The sequence below is a fragment of the Betta splendens genome, chromosome 14, assembly GCF_900634795.4.
Source record: "Betta splendens chromosome 14, fBetSpl5.4, whole genome shotgun sequence".
Taxonomy (NCBI): domain Eukaryota; kingdom Metazoa; phylum Chordata; class Actinopteri; order Anabantiformes; family Osphronemidae; genus Betta; species Betta splendens.
Genome location: NC_040894.2, coordinates 10,675,558 through 10,693,314, shown reverse-complemented (window position 1 = coordinate 10,693,314; position 17,757 = coordinate 10,675,558). Strand labels below are relative to the sequence as shown.

At 47.2% G+C, this 17,757-nt stretch overlaps 1 protein-coding gene across 4 annotated transcripts in view; it reads right to left on the bottom strand.

Moving 5' to 3' along the window:
• The window catches only part of LOC114869133 (seizure protein 6-like), a 65,800-nt gene extending 52,551 nt beyond the window's left edge, over positions 1–13,249 (bottom strand). For all 4 annotated transcript variants that reach the window (XR_008696665.1, XR_008696666.1, XM_029173036.3 and 1 more), the window contains exon 1: positions 12,869–13,249. Coding sequence is in view for 2 of the 4 variants with exons in the window: in XM_029173036.3 (XP_029028869.1) it covers positions 12,869–12,953 (85 nt within the window). In the remaining 2 variants the exon portion in view is untranslated. The remainder of the gene's footprint in view (positions 1–12,868) is intronic.
• Between the last annotated feature and the right edge of the window lie 4,508 nt (positions 13,250–17,757).

The window sequence follows — 17,757 nt, the reverse complement described above, 5'->3', positions numbered from 1 at the left end:
TCGTTATCTTCTCCATTCAAACCGCGAATCAATAACAGTTTCCAACTCGAAAAACCGCAATAATACAGCCTTATAAACAACCCGTCGCCGGTGCACTTAACAAGCGAGCGTGGAGTATTGACACTTGTCAAGACATAATCAGCGGTGATGTTTTAGTCATGGTGACGGATGGAGCGGGAGACAAATTGTTTGCTAATTCTCATTTCACACTCCCAATGTGAAATCAGCCAGGCACACAGAGCACCAGTTCCCCTACATGCACAATGGCCTGGCTCGCTGCGTAACACCAAATTATCTTTCCCCCGGTTTAATTATTCATTAGGCAAACATAATTAATTTAAGAAGCTCCTCTCACAGGAAGTGTTTCAAATAAAGGCCAGAAGGACGTCTTTCTGCCTAATCACTAACAGAACCCAGCCAAGAACCGGCGAGGATCTACAGTAAACGCTTTAATAAATGTTATCGGAACGCTGCTGGATTGGAGTCCAACCCACTCGCACTTTGAATTCTGATCTTAACGCCAATGCGTGTGATTTACCTTCTACCCGCAAGCGAGGGCGAAACCACAGCACAAGCTCTGGGAGAACTCCTACAAGTGGTTTCTGATGGAGCCATGATGTTCGTGTGACGGGGGGGGGGGGTTGAGATTGGGGGGGGGGTTCTTCAGTCTTTCCATCTTCCATCCTCCACGTTTACCAGAAAACCACCCTAATTACACGCAGGGTACGCAGGCGAACGCTGGCCTCTCTCCTCTATCTGCTCTCCCTTCGCTCGATCTTCCCCCCGACTCCAACAGAAGCGTCTTAGAGAGAAGACACGGGCTTTGATCTGTCTCCTCCCGGATTCTGAGCTTTCAGATCAGGGGGCAGGTTGTCTTCGAGCTCACCAAATCCTCAGACGGCCTGAGACAAAGAGCAAACAATGAGGCGCCTCCATTTGCGTAATGGCGGCGCTGCCTGTAAGTGAGCTCGCGTCCCTACGTTGACCCGTTTCCATCCAACCAATACAGTCTCAGTATTATTATCGTCAACATTGCTGCTGTTGGCTTGTAGACATACTTATTTAAAAGACTGGCGCTTCCCAACCACTGTCTGTGTTCACCTTATCTGGAGTAAAGTTTCTTTGTAGGATTACTGTCTGCGAGTGAATAATGCTCATTCTTATTACCATGGAAACAACTCGATTTTTTTTTTTGGTCCCAGAGGATCTATTAAAACGCTTCTATTCTGAGGATCGGCTCATGAGTCAATGAAAAGGGTGAGTATGACACCTCTGTGCTTCCTCCCCCGGTGGAACTCCTGGTCAATAAGCTATAACCGAGCGATCGAGGCGACGCGTAAGACAAAAGGCCTGGTGGCGGTGCAGTGGTCGGCACGGCAACGCATCGCGGTCCGGGATCGTCCATAACGACGCCGACGCGGCCGCTCCCTAATCCCCGCAGATCTGCGGGCGTGTAAAAGCAAATGAGTAATAAAAAACATTTTTCAACCTTTCTAATCTGTTTGAACTCGTGCCTTCACATCCGCCCTCGTATTTGCCTTCATAATCAGTTCGGACAGACCGGATTGTGCCGCCGAATGAAATGTGAGCTCGCAAATCCCATTGGCTTATGGGGTGACAAATCCAGTTGGCTTGAAACCTTTCTCTTATCTCTGCTTTCATTTACAGTTGACTGTGGCAAATGTGAGAAAAAAAACCTCTGCAGTTAACTTTGTTAGAGTTTAAAAGGTTAACACAGACACCCCCCCACCCCGTCAAAATGGCATGGGCTGCGGAGACACACATTTCGCATGCAGACAATGAGAGAGAAACAAAAGGCTGCAGAACAGAACGACTCGGAAATCATAGCAGACGTTTAATCCAATTTCCTCGGCGGTCGGAGCTGCGTAACAGGCACACGACGGTTTGTCCCCTATAAAAGTCACGAGGGCGGTTTTGTTCCACCCAAACGGGCGTCAAGTATCACCACCGACCGACAGCTCCCCAACAGAGGGAGTGGATCAAACCAAACTCCATCCTTCGGGTCTGAAGTAACTTTGACGAACGTCCCACAATGTACAGGTCACGTAAATAATAAATAAATAATAAGTATTAGAGCAAAGCAGTGTTAATACAGGGACAGAACTCTGGAAGGTTAAGAATGGGGGAGTTTGACCCTTGACCCCCACTCCTGGAAGCCACAACATGCTTTATCTCCCTTAGTGCCCTCTCCATGCTGTTAAAGCATCAAATAAACACGGGGCTGGCGTTCCCACGTCGCCCCCCCCCCCGCATTACCTTTCATCACTAGCTCAAATGTGCATCCGCGCCCAGAGCCGAGGCTCCTGGAGCGCGGCCAGCGAGCGTCCCCACAGCCTCTCTGCAGAAACAGCTTTGTCAAACTCAGTTAGCCGCCTCCGAGGGGGAAACACCTCCTTCCACAGTAATACTCCAACTATTCACATCATGCCCCTGCCTCCGCCTCAGCCACCTCATCAATCCACACAGCAACAAAGGTAAACAGCCTCACACCTTCCACGCGGAGGCCCGTGCCGCTGTGTTGACACGGCGTATGTGCGAACCGCCCGCACGGAGGGCGAGCGACTCACAAGACAGACTGAGCTTCATTTACAGAAGGTAATTGCGTTGGAGCCAAGTGCTGCTCTTTGGTGATGAGGTTTCTCGCGGCTTCGCTGAAACCTCGTCTGGATTTGTTTACCCGACGGGGACGTGGAGCGCGAACGCGTCGCCCCCCCGGGCGGAAGCGGTCGGCGACGTGGACGGCCGGCGTCCTCCTCCTCCGCGAGCGGCCATGACGCGCCAGGAATATTAACCCTTTCAGGGCTGTTATTTACACGCTCTGGATTAATGCGTCCACAAAATGCTTCAGCTAATGTTTATTCTTAGCCAAGGCGATTATCCACCACTTCGCCCTCATTTCTCTCCCTCCGTCTGTAACTGTGCCCTTAGTGCTGCCCCCCCCCTCTCCCTCTGCCAAATTGTTCTCCAGCTGTGACACAGTTGTGGATATAAAAACACTGGACTTGAAACTTCAGTCATTTTCTAAATCCAGTGCTCTTCCTGTCGCTACCTTTCAGCGGGGGTCCTCGCCCTGGGAGACGTGCCTGCGGTCCGGCCGTAACTGCCCGCCCAGCGCTCCGTCTGCCGCCCTGTTGTTCTTTTTCCGCTTTAGGTTCTCCGTTCGCTTTCAACTCGGCCCAACTGGCGGAGGCCGATGGCCGCCCGCCCGGAGCCTCGCGCCCAATTCACGCCGACGGACCTGAACTCAAGCTGAATTTAAAAACGCCAGCGAGCAGCCATCGCCCAAAAGGTTCTGCCGTCATTATACAATGCGTGCAGCCATAACACGCCGGCACCCGTTGCACAGCGGAGTCATTATTTCAACAGCTGTCCTCACATCGTTCACATTCAGATTAATTCATAGGGTCCCCGTGAAAAACGCAGGATGCAGCAGAACGTTTCGTGTACAATGCAGCAATTGAAAACTCGAGTGTTTGGTAGCAGCTTGGACACTTGTTCAAAAGACCCCCCCAGACACACACACACACACACACACACACACACACACACACACACACACACACACACACACACACACACACACACACACACACACACACACACACACACGATCTTCCCTGCTAATGTTCTCTGCTTTCTAAAGACTGATAACTGAAAAACATCTGGCTTTTTGTTCCTGCCAGTAAAGGAGCCACGCGTGTATTTACGGCTCGTCCACTACAAAAAATAAATGGGAGGCATTTTCTTTAAATGTTCAAGCTCCCTATTACTGATGACAGCACACAGACTATTAGGGTCACCCTCCAGTTCGGGTGGAAGGAAGCTGCTTTTCGGTGACTGAGAGGAAAATCACCGGTTCTGCAACAGGATGTGCCACGAACGGTCGGCGCCGCCGCCGCCGCCACGTCTGGCTTTGCTCCTCGTTCCAGATTCTCCCCCTCAGTGGATGCGGCGATTGATTGAGCTACAGCGCGCTCTCGCTGCACTCTGGACCCGGTACGGCGTATTATGGGCTGGTCCTGCTGCAGTAAATCTACTGCAAGGCTGATGCAAAAAATGATGGAGTGTCTGCTCAGGCTGGATCAAAGTTGGGTCAGTTTGCTCTTCTGTGATCTACTCGCGATACATGAATAAATAGATAATTGGCTTATGCGATTAAGAAGGCTGAAAATGAAGCATGAACTATCATCATTTTATAGCATCTCTCTTCACTGATGCAATTTTCATAATATATGTTAGAATATAAAGTTGTTGTGTTTTTTTCCCCCAGTGATGCAATTTGACACAATCTACTGGTTTTGACACGAATGCCATCAAGTTTGGTTGACACATTTTTAATTTATTAGCTGCAGAAGGAATAATTGATGGCTACAGTTAAGTTAGCAGACGTTTCCATCAGGCATTAAACTCACGGCACGGCTGATGTCAAAAGCCCATTCTCTCCTCCTCGCTTCCCTGAGACCCACGACACAAAAGCTGAACCTTTAGACCTACGAGTGTGCATATTCACTGAACGGCTGGTAAATATATTACACGATTATTACCAGTGTCAAATATAAAGCTGGAGTCACAAAGCTCAGCATAAACATGATGTAACAGTCTGCAAAAGAAAACGTGTAGGTTTTACATTTTACCATGCACAGATTAAAAAACAAGATAAAATCTGCCAATTAGGGAGATTATTGTTATTGTTATTTATTTTCTTTTTTAAAAATTCCTGTTGGTATTGTCTGGTTTTGTCATAAACGTCATGCCTGCAAGATGCACTTGAGCAGCTTAATGGCTTTTTTTTGGGGCTAATCCCAGATAAACTTACATAATTTATATTGAATTGTGCATAAAGAAGAAAGCAATTACACAACGTGGCGTTGGGCCGTCCTCCAGCATGCCTGCATCCGCTGCCACATCCTACATCAACATTATGCACATTTGTAAAACGATGCTCCGGCCCATTAGAAGGTCATTTACTAAATAGCCTGACAGCAGCCGGGAGATTTCCTTCTGATTATTTGATCACGCTGGCCAATCAAAGGCAATCAATTATTTCTGCCCAACTGTTTTGTGCCTTGTGATATTAGAGGACTCACGTCTGCAGGGCTGAGCGGAGCGCGCTGGAGCAGAGCGACGCAGGCGGAGGTCAAGCTCTCCGGCGCTGAGTAGAGTAATGCTGCATCGGTTTCATATCATATGTTTCGGACTCGACATTTTTTTTTGAACATCTCACCCCGACTGAGAACATATAGAGCACACTGTACAGTAGGGTTCAACCTGCGCAGCAATAAGGCGGGTAGAATGATAAAAGTCAGCTCAATTAGCATTTTTCTATATTTGCCCCAGTGTGTTCTGACAAACACCGAGCTCGGATGCAACCCTGCACATCGCAGCGCTGCGCGGCGGCGCCTTCTGAGACTTCACAGGGCCTCGTGAAGGTGAACTTCACTCAGCGCGCCTGCGGTGCCAGTCGGGCCCAGTCCCGCCTCCGACTCGGGCATTTGCATGTGTTTCTACTCAAATAATTGTGCTTTCACGCTTTACATAACCCGCTAAAAAACACGTTCCTCCGAGCGGACGCGCTCTCGGAATTGATCTTAACGCCGCTCCACAGTTTCCTCGTGAGAATCGCGTGTTATCAATACAGACACAGTTGGCCTCTTCCTACACATTCTCTCCTTGAGTACTTCAGCTTGCTGTGCACACACTGCATGTGTAAAAGGCCATGTCCACTCTTTGACAAGGATCACCCCCTACTGTCGAGAATCCTCTTCTCGCTTTGCCTTGATAATTCAGAATAAACCCAGCGTGTTCACTGCCGGGCCGAGACGCGCCGAATACAGGCCCCGAGCTGCAGAGGCGCATTTAAAAGCTGATCCGCGGGTTAATTGAAAAGTCAATTAAGGCTTGTTTTTGGTGCAACAGCGCGCTCGCAACGAGTTGTGATGTCACTCAGCGAGCTGCAAAGCTCTATTTCTGGCCATGTCCTTAAAGGAGGAACACGGTGACACGCAACTCCAGGAACAAGATTAGCAAGACTCAAACAGTCTCTGTGAGACTCTGGGATCAGGTGCTATTGGCACCAGTGATTTGCTCATGTTCAGTTTTGTGTCATGGTCATTTCCTTAGTTTTTGTCATTTGCTAATTGCGTCAAACACAAAGTGCAGCTGGGGGAGTTTATGGTCAAATATCATTATGCACTGGGCCATAAAGCAAACTAATGGACAAACTGATAATGGAACAGTCAGGGGGTGATGCATCCTTTGGGCGCCATCAACATCTGCAGCTAATTAAAATGCATGCAGCACATAAAGAACCTCATGGTATATAATGACATAATGACACCTGAGGAAAAGTCCACTAGCATGTTAGCATTAGCATGGGGTCAAATACCATTTAGCACAAGCTCCTAATGCCGGTCTCTCCTTAACAAGCTAAAAACACACAAAAAGCAGCAGGCTCCGGAGGCGCTGTTTCCTTTACAACGCTCTTCCTCCGGTTAATGCGAGGCCGCTAATCATCTCTTCGCCGTCCGTTTCACACGCCGTCGGAAGGAAAACGTCAGAAACACGCGGTGCAGCTTTCACCGCTAAAAGCTGCAGTCCAGCAATCAGTGACGTATTGTATCAGAGCTCCAGCTGCCTCTCGGCTGAGTAATCCATTCTCATGGCTGAATATTCTGCTTAAAGGCCGTTTGCTGACGGATGAGCCCGCTCTGCGTCGCCGGGGGCGACGCGGTGGCAGGGGCCGCCTCTAACTGACACACAATTGCCCGAGCGCCCGGCAGTTTGCCTGCACTGACAATGTTCGATACTTTGAAGATGGTGGTCGATGTCAGAAGTTCTAAATTACACACAGGGTCCCGCGGGACGCCGCTTCAATATGTCTCCGAGCGGAGAGCGAGGCTCTTCTCTGTCTGTGTCATCTGGACTAGAGACATCTGTGTCTGTGAGGCATCTTTGGCCACTGCCAGTGATCTCATGATCAGACACCTCGGCTTAAAATCCTGCGTTCGGGACAAAAAGGAGAGAAGGATGAGAAATCGCAGCAGACTGAATAGAAGATGAGCTGTAAATATAAATGCATTGAGTTTCTCCGGCGTCCTGCACACTTTCTTCGCTTGTGTTTGTCTTTGACTATTTTCAATTACTCAAGGAGCTACTATCCCCTTCCTTGATCTATCCACAACATTGTTATCTTTCGCTCCTACTTTTAATATGTTTACTCATCCTGATGAATTCAATTACATCTTTTCAGGGGAAATTACTGTGGAGGTGGCTCAGGCTGCCAGAGGTCAGCACTAACAGTGAATACTAAAAAACTGCTCCCTCAAACACATTACACAGCCTATTACCTGCTGCTTTCCACACAACACTCTGCGACCCTACATAAGCCTTTCCACAGCCATAGATGAAATGCTTTTTAGATGGGATCTGGCATAGAGAAGAGGGGAAGAGAGCTGGAGCTGTCCCCGGGCCTAATCGTTTCAGAGAGCCATCCCCACTGCAGCCACAAAACACGCCAGTCCTGATTAGAGAGGTGCGTACACGGCCAGGCAGAGCGTGAAAGGTGCGGAAAGGATGCTCGGCCCGGAGGAGGCTGAGCCGCGCCGACTCCGCTTTCAGCGGGCGACTGGTGGGATCGATAAGGCGCCAGGCCGGAGGCAGAGCAGGCAGAAAGGAAGGCCCGGACGCAGAGCCTTGACAAAGTGGTGGACACGGCTTCATTGAGGGTTTTGCTACAGAGGTTTGAATAAGTTCAGTGTGAGCACCCCCCCCCAGGCCTCGGCTTTGGAGAGATTTCACAAGTGGAGCAGCTCCGGTTGCTTGTTTCGATCCAGATGAAATCTCCCTCCTCTGATGATGCATGATGACAATGTCATTGTAAACCTGTTAATCTGAATCTCGGAAAGGATGATTGTGTTGAGACAAAACACAAGCTGTCAGAGAAACATAATTATCTAAACGCAGGAACCCATTCCAGGTCTATCCGAACTGTCAGACTGATTAGACGACAGAAGCAGAAATGCAATCAGGAAGCGGCCATTTTATCCTTCCTGCTGAGCCCAGTGTATTTTAAAATGTTCACTACACTGTGCGTGTGTGTTTGGTTGCGTTTGTTAAATAGTTCCAGTGTCTAACATTGGAGGCTAAAGGCTCCAGAAGTGAAAATCTAGACTTTCAGGAGAACACTCAGTGCAGGTTCTGTTGCTTAATTGCATAATGGCCAGCGTCTGTTCGCTATGCTGGCAAATGGGAAACCTTAATTGGTTAGTTACCAAAACAACAACGTCAAGATTTCCAATTACTCCGCTAATAAATTCCAACCGCACTCCCGCTTGTGTTTCCAATGGATGAACTAAAATGCAAAAGGTTAAATAAAACAGGGAGGAATCAAACAAAGACACAGGTGTTAAAAAATACTTTCTTCACTGTGTTTACAGCACTGGACTAATACCCAGAGGATATTGCATATTAACCACAGTGTGTGCATTTGGGAAGACTAAACTGTTTCCTCTCTTTCACACCTGAACTTCAAAATTGAAGTGTAGATTTAGCGGAAGCCCGATCGGATTTAGTCTGAACAAACCAGCTGTTCAGTAACCATTCAATCCAAAATGATCCCTCGCAAAAGTACGCCTTCCCTTTGACAAATAAAGCCCGACACTTCGGAGGAAGGAAATATATGAGGCAATGACTCAAATTAGGATGCATAGAACATTCTCGCGGAGCGAGAAAAGGCATTTGCACATGAAGAGTTGAAAATGAGTCGCATTCAGCCAAGCTGTGAGCTCCACCTAGGAGGCAGTGAAAGAGACCGAGACAGGCACAGAGAGGGGCTGAGGCAGCAGGCGCCAAGCCTTGAAGAGGGGTATTCTGGCATAATGACTCTCATTTACCATTGACAGGCCTTGGGAAAGTTAAACTAATTATGACAGCACACAGATGCTGAATAGCCCTTGATGAAGTTAATCACTGGCAATCCAACAAACAGGTGTTGAGTGATTTCTGTTACCTCCCCTGGAATTATCGGATGTTCTGATTTTTCCAGCGCGCACCACTCAAAGCAGCAATCTGCCCCGAAGCAGCTCCACGCCGCCTCGTCCCCGCGGTCCCGGGGAAAATTTCACCAAGATCGGTGCGGGTGGGAGGAAAAAAAAACACCTCCAACAACCGGAAAACAGCAACCTCTAACATTGGGGAGACAAACAGAGAGATTTCAAACTGAGCGGAATAAACCCACGTAAAATGTTTTGTTTTTTTTCTAAATCTGTGTTGGTCTTGTCATTTAAGGGCCACAGACTTAAATAGAGTGGGACACATTTCCTCTGACTGTGAAGGCTGAATGGCTGCTTTATCATCTCGAAAGTGGAATACGGCGCCGTGGATAAAAGGATTTAGCAGATATTGTCTATAAATTGACCCAGAATGAGATTTTAGAATTTCAACAACAACAGATCATCACCCCGTGTTCCTGTACAAACCCCCGGTAACGCGTCCTCACGACCTCCAGTGGCCTCGCTAGTGTCCTGTCAAGCAAACGATGACCATAACCTCAATTAATGAGCGTCAGGATACATAAAGCGAGCCTTGCTGCGACTCCCAGATCATTGTTAACAGGCCCAGATAATGTGGAAGCATAAAGATAATAGGCTCAGCCAAAAGCCATTAGGTTGTGTAAACTTCAAGAGCCTCAGCAGGGTTAACAGAGGCATTTCCAGACTCAATGGACGCTTGATTAGCTTTTCAGTGTGTGTCAGGGTTTTTATTAGTCATGCTCATTTGGACAAATGTAATTTCTATTTGTTGGTTATTATTAATGTAAAATATTTCCCCCCCTCGTTGCGGCTGCGAAGCGCCGCGCGCTCCTTCACACGCGACCCGAGTCCTACTCTCGTTTGCGACTGTGCTCTTCACTTGGAGTGTAAATTTGAATGATGCCTCACATGACAAGTTCAAACTGTTGCCTTCAGGTTTTCTGGCTCGGTTAACGGTCACGAGGAGCTCCGTCGCTTTCTCCCTGTGAGATAATTAGAGGCCTGTGGCAAGCTCACGCACGCTAAGTCACGCCACGCACGCCTCACTGCTATTAATGAACCACACCAGTAACTGAATAGGAATAATAATAATATGAAATGTTCATTTGTTTTATTAGTCCACCAAAATACCCCACAGAGCTACACACAAACCTCTATTTTCATTATAGTCACTATGAAGTTTGCACAGAACTTAAGAAGGAAAAAAAAATTTTAAATATTAATGTACTCAAGTACATGAAAGTTGTGTCATTTGAGTTTCCTCATTTTTATGCAGCTACTGTAAATTTACAACAAACAGCTGAAAGGCTAAACAGACACTATTTTATGGGTCCTGTGATTTTTCCCTCCCTCCTCAAATAACCTCGTCTTATTAATGTAGCTCGACCAATTGATTTGCAAAGCAACAACCACTGGCTCGTTTACAGTCGTCTGATTACTTCTTGTCTTTTTTTTTGCTAAATCAGTGAGTAATTATTTCTTGCCAGCTCACATTTTGCTTTGTTTGTTGCTTTTATAGGAGTTGAATAGAAATATGATGTAAATGTTGGATGAGACAGAGAAAAATACTTTATGTTAAAGGTCTATATCTGCTTGTGAATCTTGCTGAGTGAGACTTTGTGATAAAGATTAAAAAGGGATTGTGACGTACACAGCAACAAGGAAATCAAACAGACGTAGAGGTGGAGTATTTCTGTCTGCGTATTTCGGTTGTGCATTTTCAGTGTGGGTCAGTATTTAAAATGTCACAATAGCAGCTTTCCTTCATTTCACTACAGTTCAAATAATCAACCGCAACAGAAATAGTTGGAGTCACTATCGATGAACTGTCGAACCTTAAGCGTCAGTTCAGCATAAACATCCAGTTTAATGCTGCAATCACAAAAGAATGTGATTAAGTGAGTGGATTCACAGGTCCGGGAGCCGAACGCTCCCATGCAGCCGTGGCAGCGACAGGGGATGGATGGAGGCTGGTGTTCCCTCCTGGGTACCAGACGGAGGGATTAGGACCTCGATCTCACTCAGAACGCCTTCGTATGGGAAACCAGCGAAATCAGGAGGAATTAAAAATTAAAACGTCCCATCTGGGAAAGTTTGGAAAGACGCGAGCGTTCGCTGGCTAAGCGACGGCGAGTAACTCGCAAACAGACGCTGTTAAATTTCACTTTCCCTTCAAAACAGTGCACTGTGCATTTTTCCTCTCCCTGGAGTTCCGTGCAGTGAGCGAGCGGAGCAGGTGTATTCATGGGAAATGAGCAACTATGACTCTAAAAGCAATCAAGAATTCACACATCTCCTGTTACTGGGCTCTGCTAGGAACTGGCAACGGAGTGTGCAATTAAATAATTAAATATTTAAACAATATCAAATTAGAAATAGGCCACAAACCACTCTGTATGAAACTCTCTATTAAAGTGAGGCAGCACCCTTTTCTTCACCAGATATTCAGCAGCAGTTGTTGTTATTTTGTTGATAGTGTGAAGTATTTTTCTTTTTTACAGCTCTGGTCCAGAATTGCACATCGGCTTGGGATGAGATGACGCATGATGAGTGAATAAGCCCGGGCAATGAGAATCCATGTTCGCTGCACTGTTTAGGACTCACTTGCTCCTCGTGAAAATATTCAGTTTCATGGGGGGAAAAATAGGGTTTTAGAAGAGAATGAAGAGATTGAGAGGCATTAATTCAGTCTGATGCTCAGGAGACGTCTATATTACAGTATATAAAATTATCTGAGCTGTGTTCTATGTTCTTGGCTGCATATTGTGAGATAGGCGCCTCGCTGTTTATATAAATTATTACAGATTGGCCAGACAAGTGAGCAAACTACACATAGTACCCTGGAGGTGACTCATCTCAGCCCAGATACCTAACAAATAATTGATGTACCGGAGATCAGCACAAAAAGCACGGGTGATGATAGTAAAGCCGTGCAGACCGGCCGAGGCGCACAAAGTGGAGTTATAAAGACGAAGAGAGGGCAGTCGCACAATAGAGAAATAATTAGGACAAGCCGCTGTGCATGGATCCGTTGCCACTTCCCACAAGCACTCAGCTGTGTCAAACAGCTTGGTCAATAATCTTCAGCAATTCCTGAGGATTAGAGTCTTATTACCGAGCACCGTCTGTCACACAGACCTCGGTGCCCAAACAAGCCACTTCCTCCCTGTTTAGTTCAGGTTGCATCAAATGAAGGCAGGTCTGGCCGGTTAATTGAGCACATTAGGCAGAATATGATTTATAATGATGTTTAATGCGTGCGCCTTGTTAAGTTTTATCTCCCCCAGAGGCCCGTTTTCATTGTGTGTCTGCGGCCAAACGTCTGTGACCGTGTTTACACTGGTCTCAGCAGCTGAGAGCTGCTCTGGAAGTTGCCACAATGGAGCCTTACGCAACTGACAGTTGAACACATTTTTACCCCGGTGGCAAAATGTGAGGATCCATAACTTCTAATTAGCCCAACACTGCGTGCACCGTGGCCCCGATTGGAAACGCGATTTATTTATTTATTTTTGCGATTTCATATTTTAGGAATGTAGTTTTGCGCGGACAATTGACGATGAGGCGTTCGTGGCGAGCAACTTTTAAACGAGCCGAGCGTCGCGCTCGCGTCGCGCTCGCGAGCCGACCAACTGTGGGATAGGCTCCGGCCGAGCCGCACCAGAGCCCCCGCACCGCTGCTCGCCACGCATCGTGCACACTTGTAGATCGGAGAGTCGTGAACCCGGTGCCATTGCGCCGCCGTCGCCTCGTGCAGTTTCGCGCGAGGAAGTAACACGGAGCGATCGCCGCGAAGTAGGTTCGAGCCAAGTTCTTACCTTGTCCGTGGATTTTGGCCACGGCGGCGGCGAGGAGCAGAACCGCGAGGAGGCTCTTCGGCGGACAGTCTTGTCTCGCGCACATGTCTACTAAAGTCAAGGTCGCTCTTCACGTAGCTACACAACACGTCCCCGTGTTGGGAAAAAAATAATACTTCCAGGGCTTAAAAAAAAAACAAGCAAAGCGAGATTTCTTTGGGGCGTCTGCAGAACGCAAACAAAGCGGCGCGGCTTCCCGGTGCACTTCCCTTTTAATTCGCGGAGTGAAGGCGATCGAGGGCGATCGGCTGAAATGCGGAGGACCCTCTTTAATTCGGACGCTCCGTGAGCGGATTCCTGGCTGTGTGAGCTCTCGGCGTATGAAGGGAAAAAGGCAGCCGAGGCTTCAGCACCGCGGACAGCTCCTAGCGTCAGCTCCGGGAACAGCCTCCTCAAACTTAGCCTGAGTACGAGTACTGTACTGTACTCTACTGTAGGAATACTCGCTTTAGACACTTCCTGATTATTTTTTTCAAAAGCATATGTTTGACTCTTTTTCTCTATTTCAATGAATAATTTTGCATTACTAATTTTGTTGATGTGTTCATCTAGTGCTGGAAGTGATTTAGTGTACTATTTGACCATGTTTTATTATCTTGATTGGAAAAATAAATTGTAGGTATATTAGAACATAGCATACAATATAATATTGAATGGACATGACACTATGATGCCTCTATAGAGCAGAATTCATCAGATCAGAGTTTACACTAGCTTAATCAGACAAAATCATATTACTATAAAAAGTCAAAATAAATTTGTCACGTGTTTTATTTGATATTTGCACAATTATTCTGCATTGCTTAATAACTTTTCTAAATAAAAGTCTTTTTGCTCACAGGAGTCCAGGCTGCACATGATCAAATATTTCTTTTCAGTCCTATTCCTATTAAAGCTCAACCTGTGCGTGAGCCCCGAGGTGAGGCATTCCTCAGGTGCAGGAAATATTCATGCCGTGAGTCTCTGAGTCTCTTAGGTCGCTTATTTTGTGTCTCTTTCATACAGTCAGGCCACTTTATGTCTCAGGGCTGTATCTATTTGCCAGTTGATGTATGTCTGCCAGTGCCTGAAGAAGAACTTCAGGGAAGTGCGTAGGGTGGATTGGTTACTGATGGTAAAGCAGGGTGATTACAGTATTCGAGCAGGGAGGAAGAAGAATGTACTGAACGATGAGGTGCATCCTTCAGAGGAGGAGGACGGCTCCAGTCTTCTGTGTAGGCAGAAATTTAACAAACTGAAGAATGAGCAAACGACTAAACTCCTACAAGGGCTAAGGGCTGTTGTTGTATGACCGCTGACCTCCCAATGGAGTCTGAGCAAGTGAAAAGATGGTTTCTCCTGAAAGATCAATAAAGTGCTACATCATTGTTCTTGTAGCAGCAGTTCATCACAATAAGTCACCAAAGACTCTCAGAGCCACTGGGGTAGAATTTGCAGATCACGGCTGATCTCGTCATCAGCTGTGAGCGTAACAAATGTGATTAAGTGATTTAGAATAACCGGACAGATGTTATGAAATGCACTCTGCTAAAGCTGTGGGGCGATGCTATCTACCACTCTTATTGTTACACCTCGTGTAGTTATCTGGGTCATATTGGTTTGTTCTATCAGAAGAGGCTTAATATAGCCGGTGGAATAATTGCAGCGTGCCCACACTCGCCGCACGTTGTTCATCTGGTGACTAACTTGCGTGTAAGCGATGCACGAACAATAAAATTTAGGAGCAGCTCGCGGCCTGCGGAGAAACACGAGCAGGTAAAAGAGCAGGGAACCGGGAGGAGACGCGTGCACGGGCGGCGTGTTTGCGGCGACAAAATAAAAATAATTAGACGACAGGAATAGCGACAGGGACGAGAGAGAGAGAGAGAGAGAGAGAGAGAGGTAGACAAGCAGAGTCAGACTTTTGGTGGAGGCACGAAAATAGTATGTGTCAGCAGATGCTATTTCAAAACAAGACCACTCGCTCTAAAAATAAAATGTGTACAATGGAAGCGGCGGGACGTGCACCTGGGCTCTGACTCCTTTATGTGCAGTATCCAGCCATAATGTTTGATGTTATCATCAGTCGCCGCACGGATCTCTCGCTCTCCGTCGCACTTCTGGCCCTGGAGACTCAGCTGCCTGGGATTAACAGCTGATTCCAGGAGTCGCTGAGCACAGACTCATTCGCTCATTCACGTCGTCGCCTTCTGCCTTTTTCATGTTGGCTTTTCTTTCAGGTTGTCTGTGACTTTGCCCCTCTCTCTCTCTCTCTCTCTCTCTCTCTCCGATCACGGCGCCAGCGTCTCACTTCTAAAATTATCCCCCCTGTTTTGTTTTTTCTCCGAGCACGGGACAGTCTCGTCGCATCACGCCCGCGCTCCCTCTGGCGCGACTCCGAGAAGACTCTAATAGCGCAACTTCCCCTTTAGTGAAGCTCGGCGGAGCCATAAAGCAGCCCCGAGGTCTAGTTGGCAGCCAGATGGTTGCAGCCGAGCTTTCATTCTGCTAATGGGCAGGGGGGGCCGAGGAGTTAATGAAAATCAGGCCCTTGAAATGAAATGACCAATGTCCCAAGGTAATGAGGCACGCGTCGGCCGGGGCCTTTACGAGCCTTTAGCTAATGTTGGACGGCAGCATTGTGTAAAGACATCTTATGATGGCTGTTGATTCGATAGCTGAGGAGTGACTGGCTAACTGCTACGCTGCACGCCCAGCTAGCTAACACTCCCACCGGATCAGGGCACTGTCTGCGATATTTAGATCGACTGACTTGGCTAGCGGCTCCACGCTAGCGGGGCCGCGTGCCAGGCGCCATCCACGGGCCTCCGCTCGTGCGGCATTACAGCATCACAACCTCCAAATTACAGCTAGCGCTACGCTTAGCGGCGGGCCGCGCAGCGATTAGCCCCCGCGCGGCGCAAGCGCGAGCCCTTTCAGCCAACAAGCGCAATTAGAGCGCAGCGCCTGAGTCTGTTCACTGTTCGCTGCCATTTACTGCTGTTTGTCTGACATTAGGCCGTAGCAACAGCACGTCAGCCATTAGACACAAGGAAATGTGAGATTTGAGGAATTGGAGCGTGTTTTCGTATGTGATCAGCTCAGCGAAGGCCCAACCTGGTTCTGGGCTGCTAATATATTTTCCCGAGCTTCTTTCATTGAGGTTGTTTTGGAAAATACGCCTGATTTGTGCTGAAGTGCCACACACTGTGTTAATTATTTAACTACAGTAAACATTCGGCGAAGTCTGATCACAGAGAACAAAACAGCTGGTGTTTTTGTGCGTTTAGTTTGCGCAAGATTGTCGGGGATGTGAATCTCTGATAGTATTGATTTCCGTCAGGGGCTTCTTTTTCTTCTCCTGTGTGTGATTGCTGGAACTCGGGTTATGGGTGGTTCTAAAGCAATTGTCTACAGCGAAACACAATTCGGTGAAACAGATCGTCGCAATAATGAAATACAGGTTTTCATAAGTTTTCGCACACAGTTAAGGTGGTTTCACCGCCGCGCTGAGGCTTGTGCTTTTTCCATTCAAACACAGGTTGATGCGTCATTTCACAGAATAATGCCCAGATACAGCAACATTTTATTACCAGAGATAAAACTGAAACCCTCTTGTCTGGTCCACGCTCTTACTTTTGTTTAGTTTGGCTGCAATACGCTTTATTCTGGCTCCTGCACATATATTTGTTGATATGACTAAAATCCTATTTGTTTTAATGACCTTCCCTTTATCACAAACAAACATTTCAGGTAAAGTGTGTGAAGCATATAATCCATATCCCTGATGAGGAGAGGTGGGCTAATAAAGACTGGCTCCGCTAAAGCTGACGTTTGAAGATTAAAACCTTATTCTCTTTACAGCTTTTACATATTTAATGGACGACGCCGGCAAATGATGATTGCTTGTGAGCAAAGTAGCCAAATCTTTAATGTTCATATTTTTTTTCGAGTGTTGCTCGGGCCTGACTTCCATTTTGACACATATTTTTCTGATCAAACGGAACGACTGGCTACACAGCTGAACAAGATCTGCAATGCAAACAATGTTAAAAACCCCACATATATAAAAGTGTTTCACCGTCAAACAATAAAGACTTCGCTGACTGTGTAGCTGTGTTTTTTTGTTTTATGACTCCTTTACCTTCGTCTCTGTATTTATGCTAAGTGCGGCGTGACCTAATTTCCCTTTCACGTATCAAGTTTCTTTTCAACTCGCCCGATGCTGGTGCAGCATTTACAGCTCAGCGTGGGCTGTAGCATTGTATCACCCCCTCCCCCCCTCCTTTTTTTTATGTACTTCCTCCTTGCGGAGCCCAGTTAATTACACATGCCTCATTACAGTGAATAGAAAAAAAATTTAAAAAGAGAGCTCCCTTCGGACAGCATGCGCGTCACAGCTTTCTCTTGTGTGTTTCAAGCTCCACTTGACCTTTGACCTCAGATACTGAAATTTACAACTGCTTCATGGGCTGCCTTAAGCGTCGCGTCGGGGGGGGGGGGGTTGTTTGTAGGATGACGCCTGTCGCTGCCGCTTACCTCGTTTTCACAGCAAACTGCGTGTGAATGGTTGCTGTGCTCAGACTCTGCTCAGACTCTGCTCAGACTCTGCTCAGACTCCCAATAGTGGGAATAGTCTGGATGTGACCCCAAAGACTGAGCAGCATCTGTTAACCCCCTGATCATTGCTTCTATCTGATGGCTGGGCTGGTGCAGCGTATGCCCAGTCATGCGGGGACTTGCCAATAGATTCAGCAGACTATGGTAATGAGCCTGAAAGGATTCCCAAGCTCAGCGCTGTCACTTTGATGACTCCAAAATTAACTCTGTGCTAGAAATTCTCAACACCTGCTGTAATAACATTCGAGATA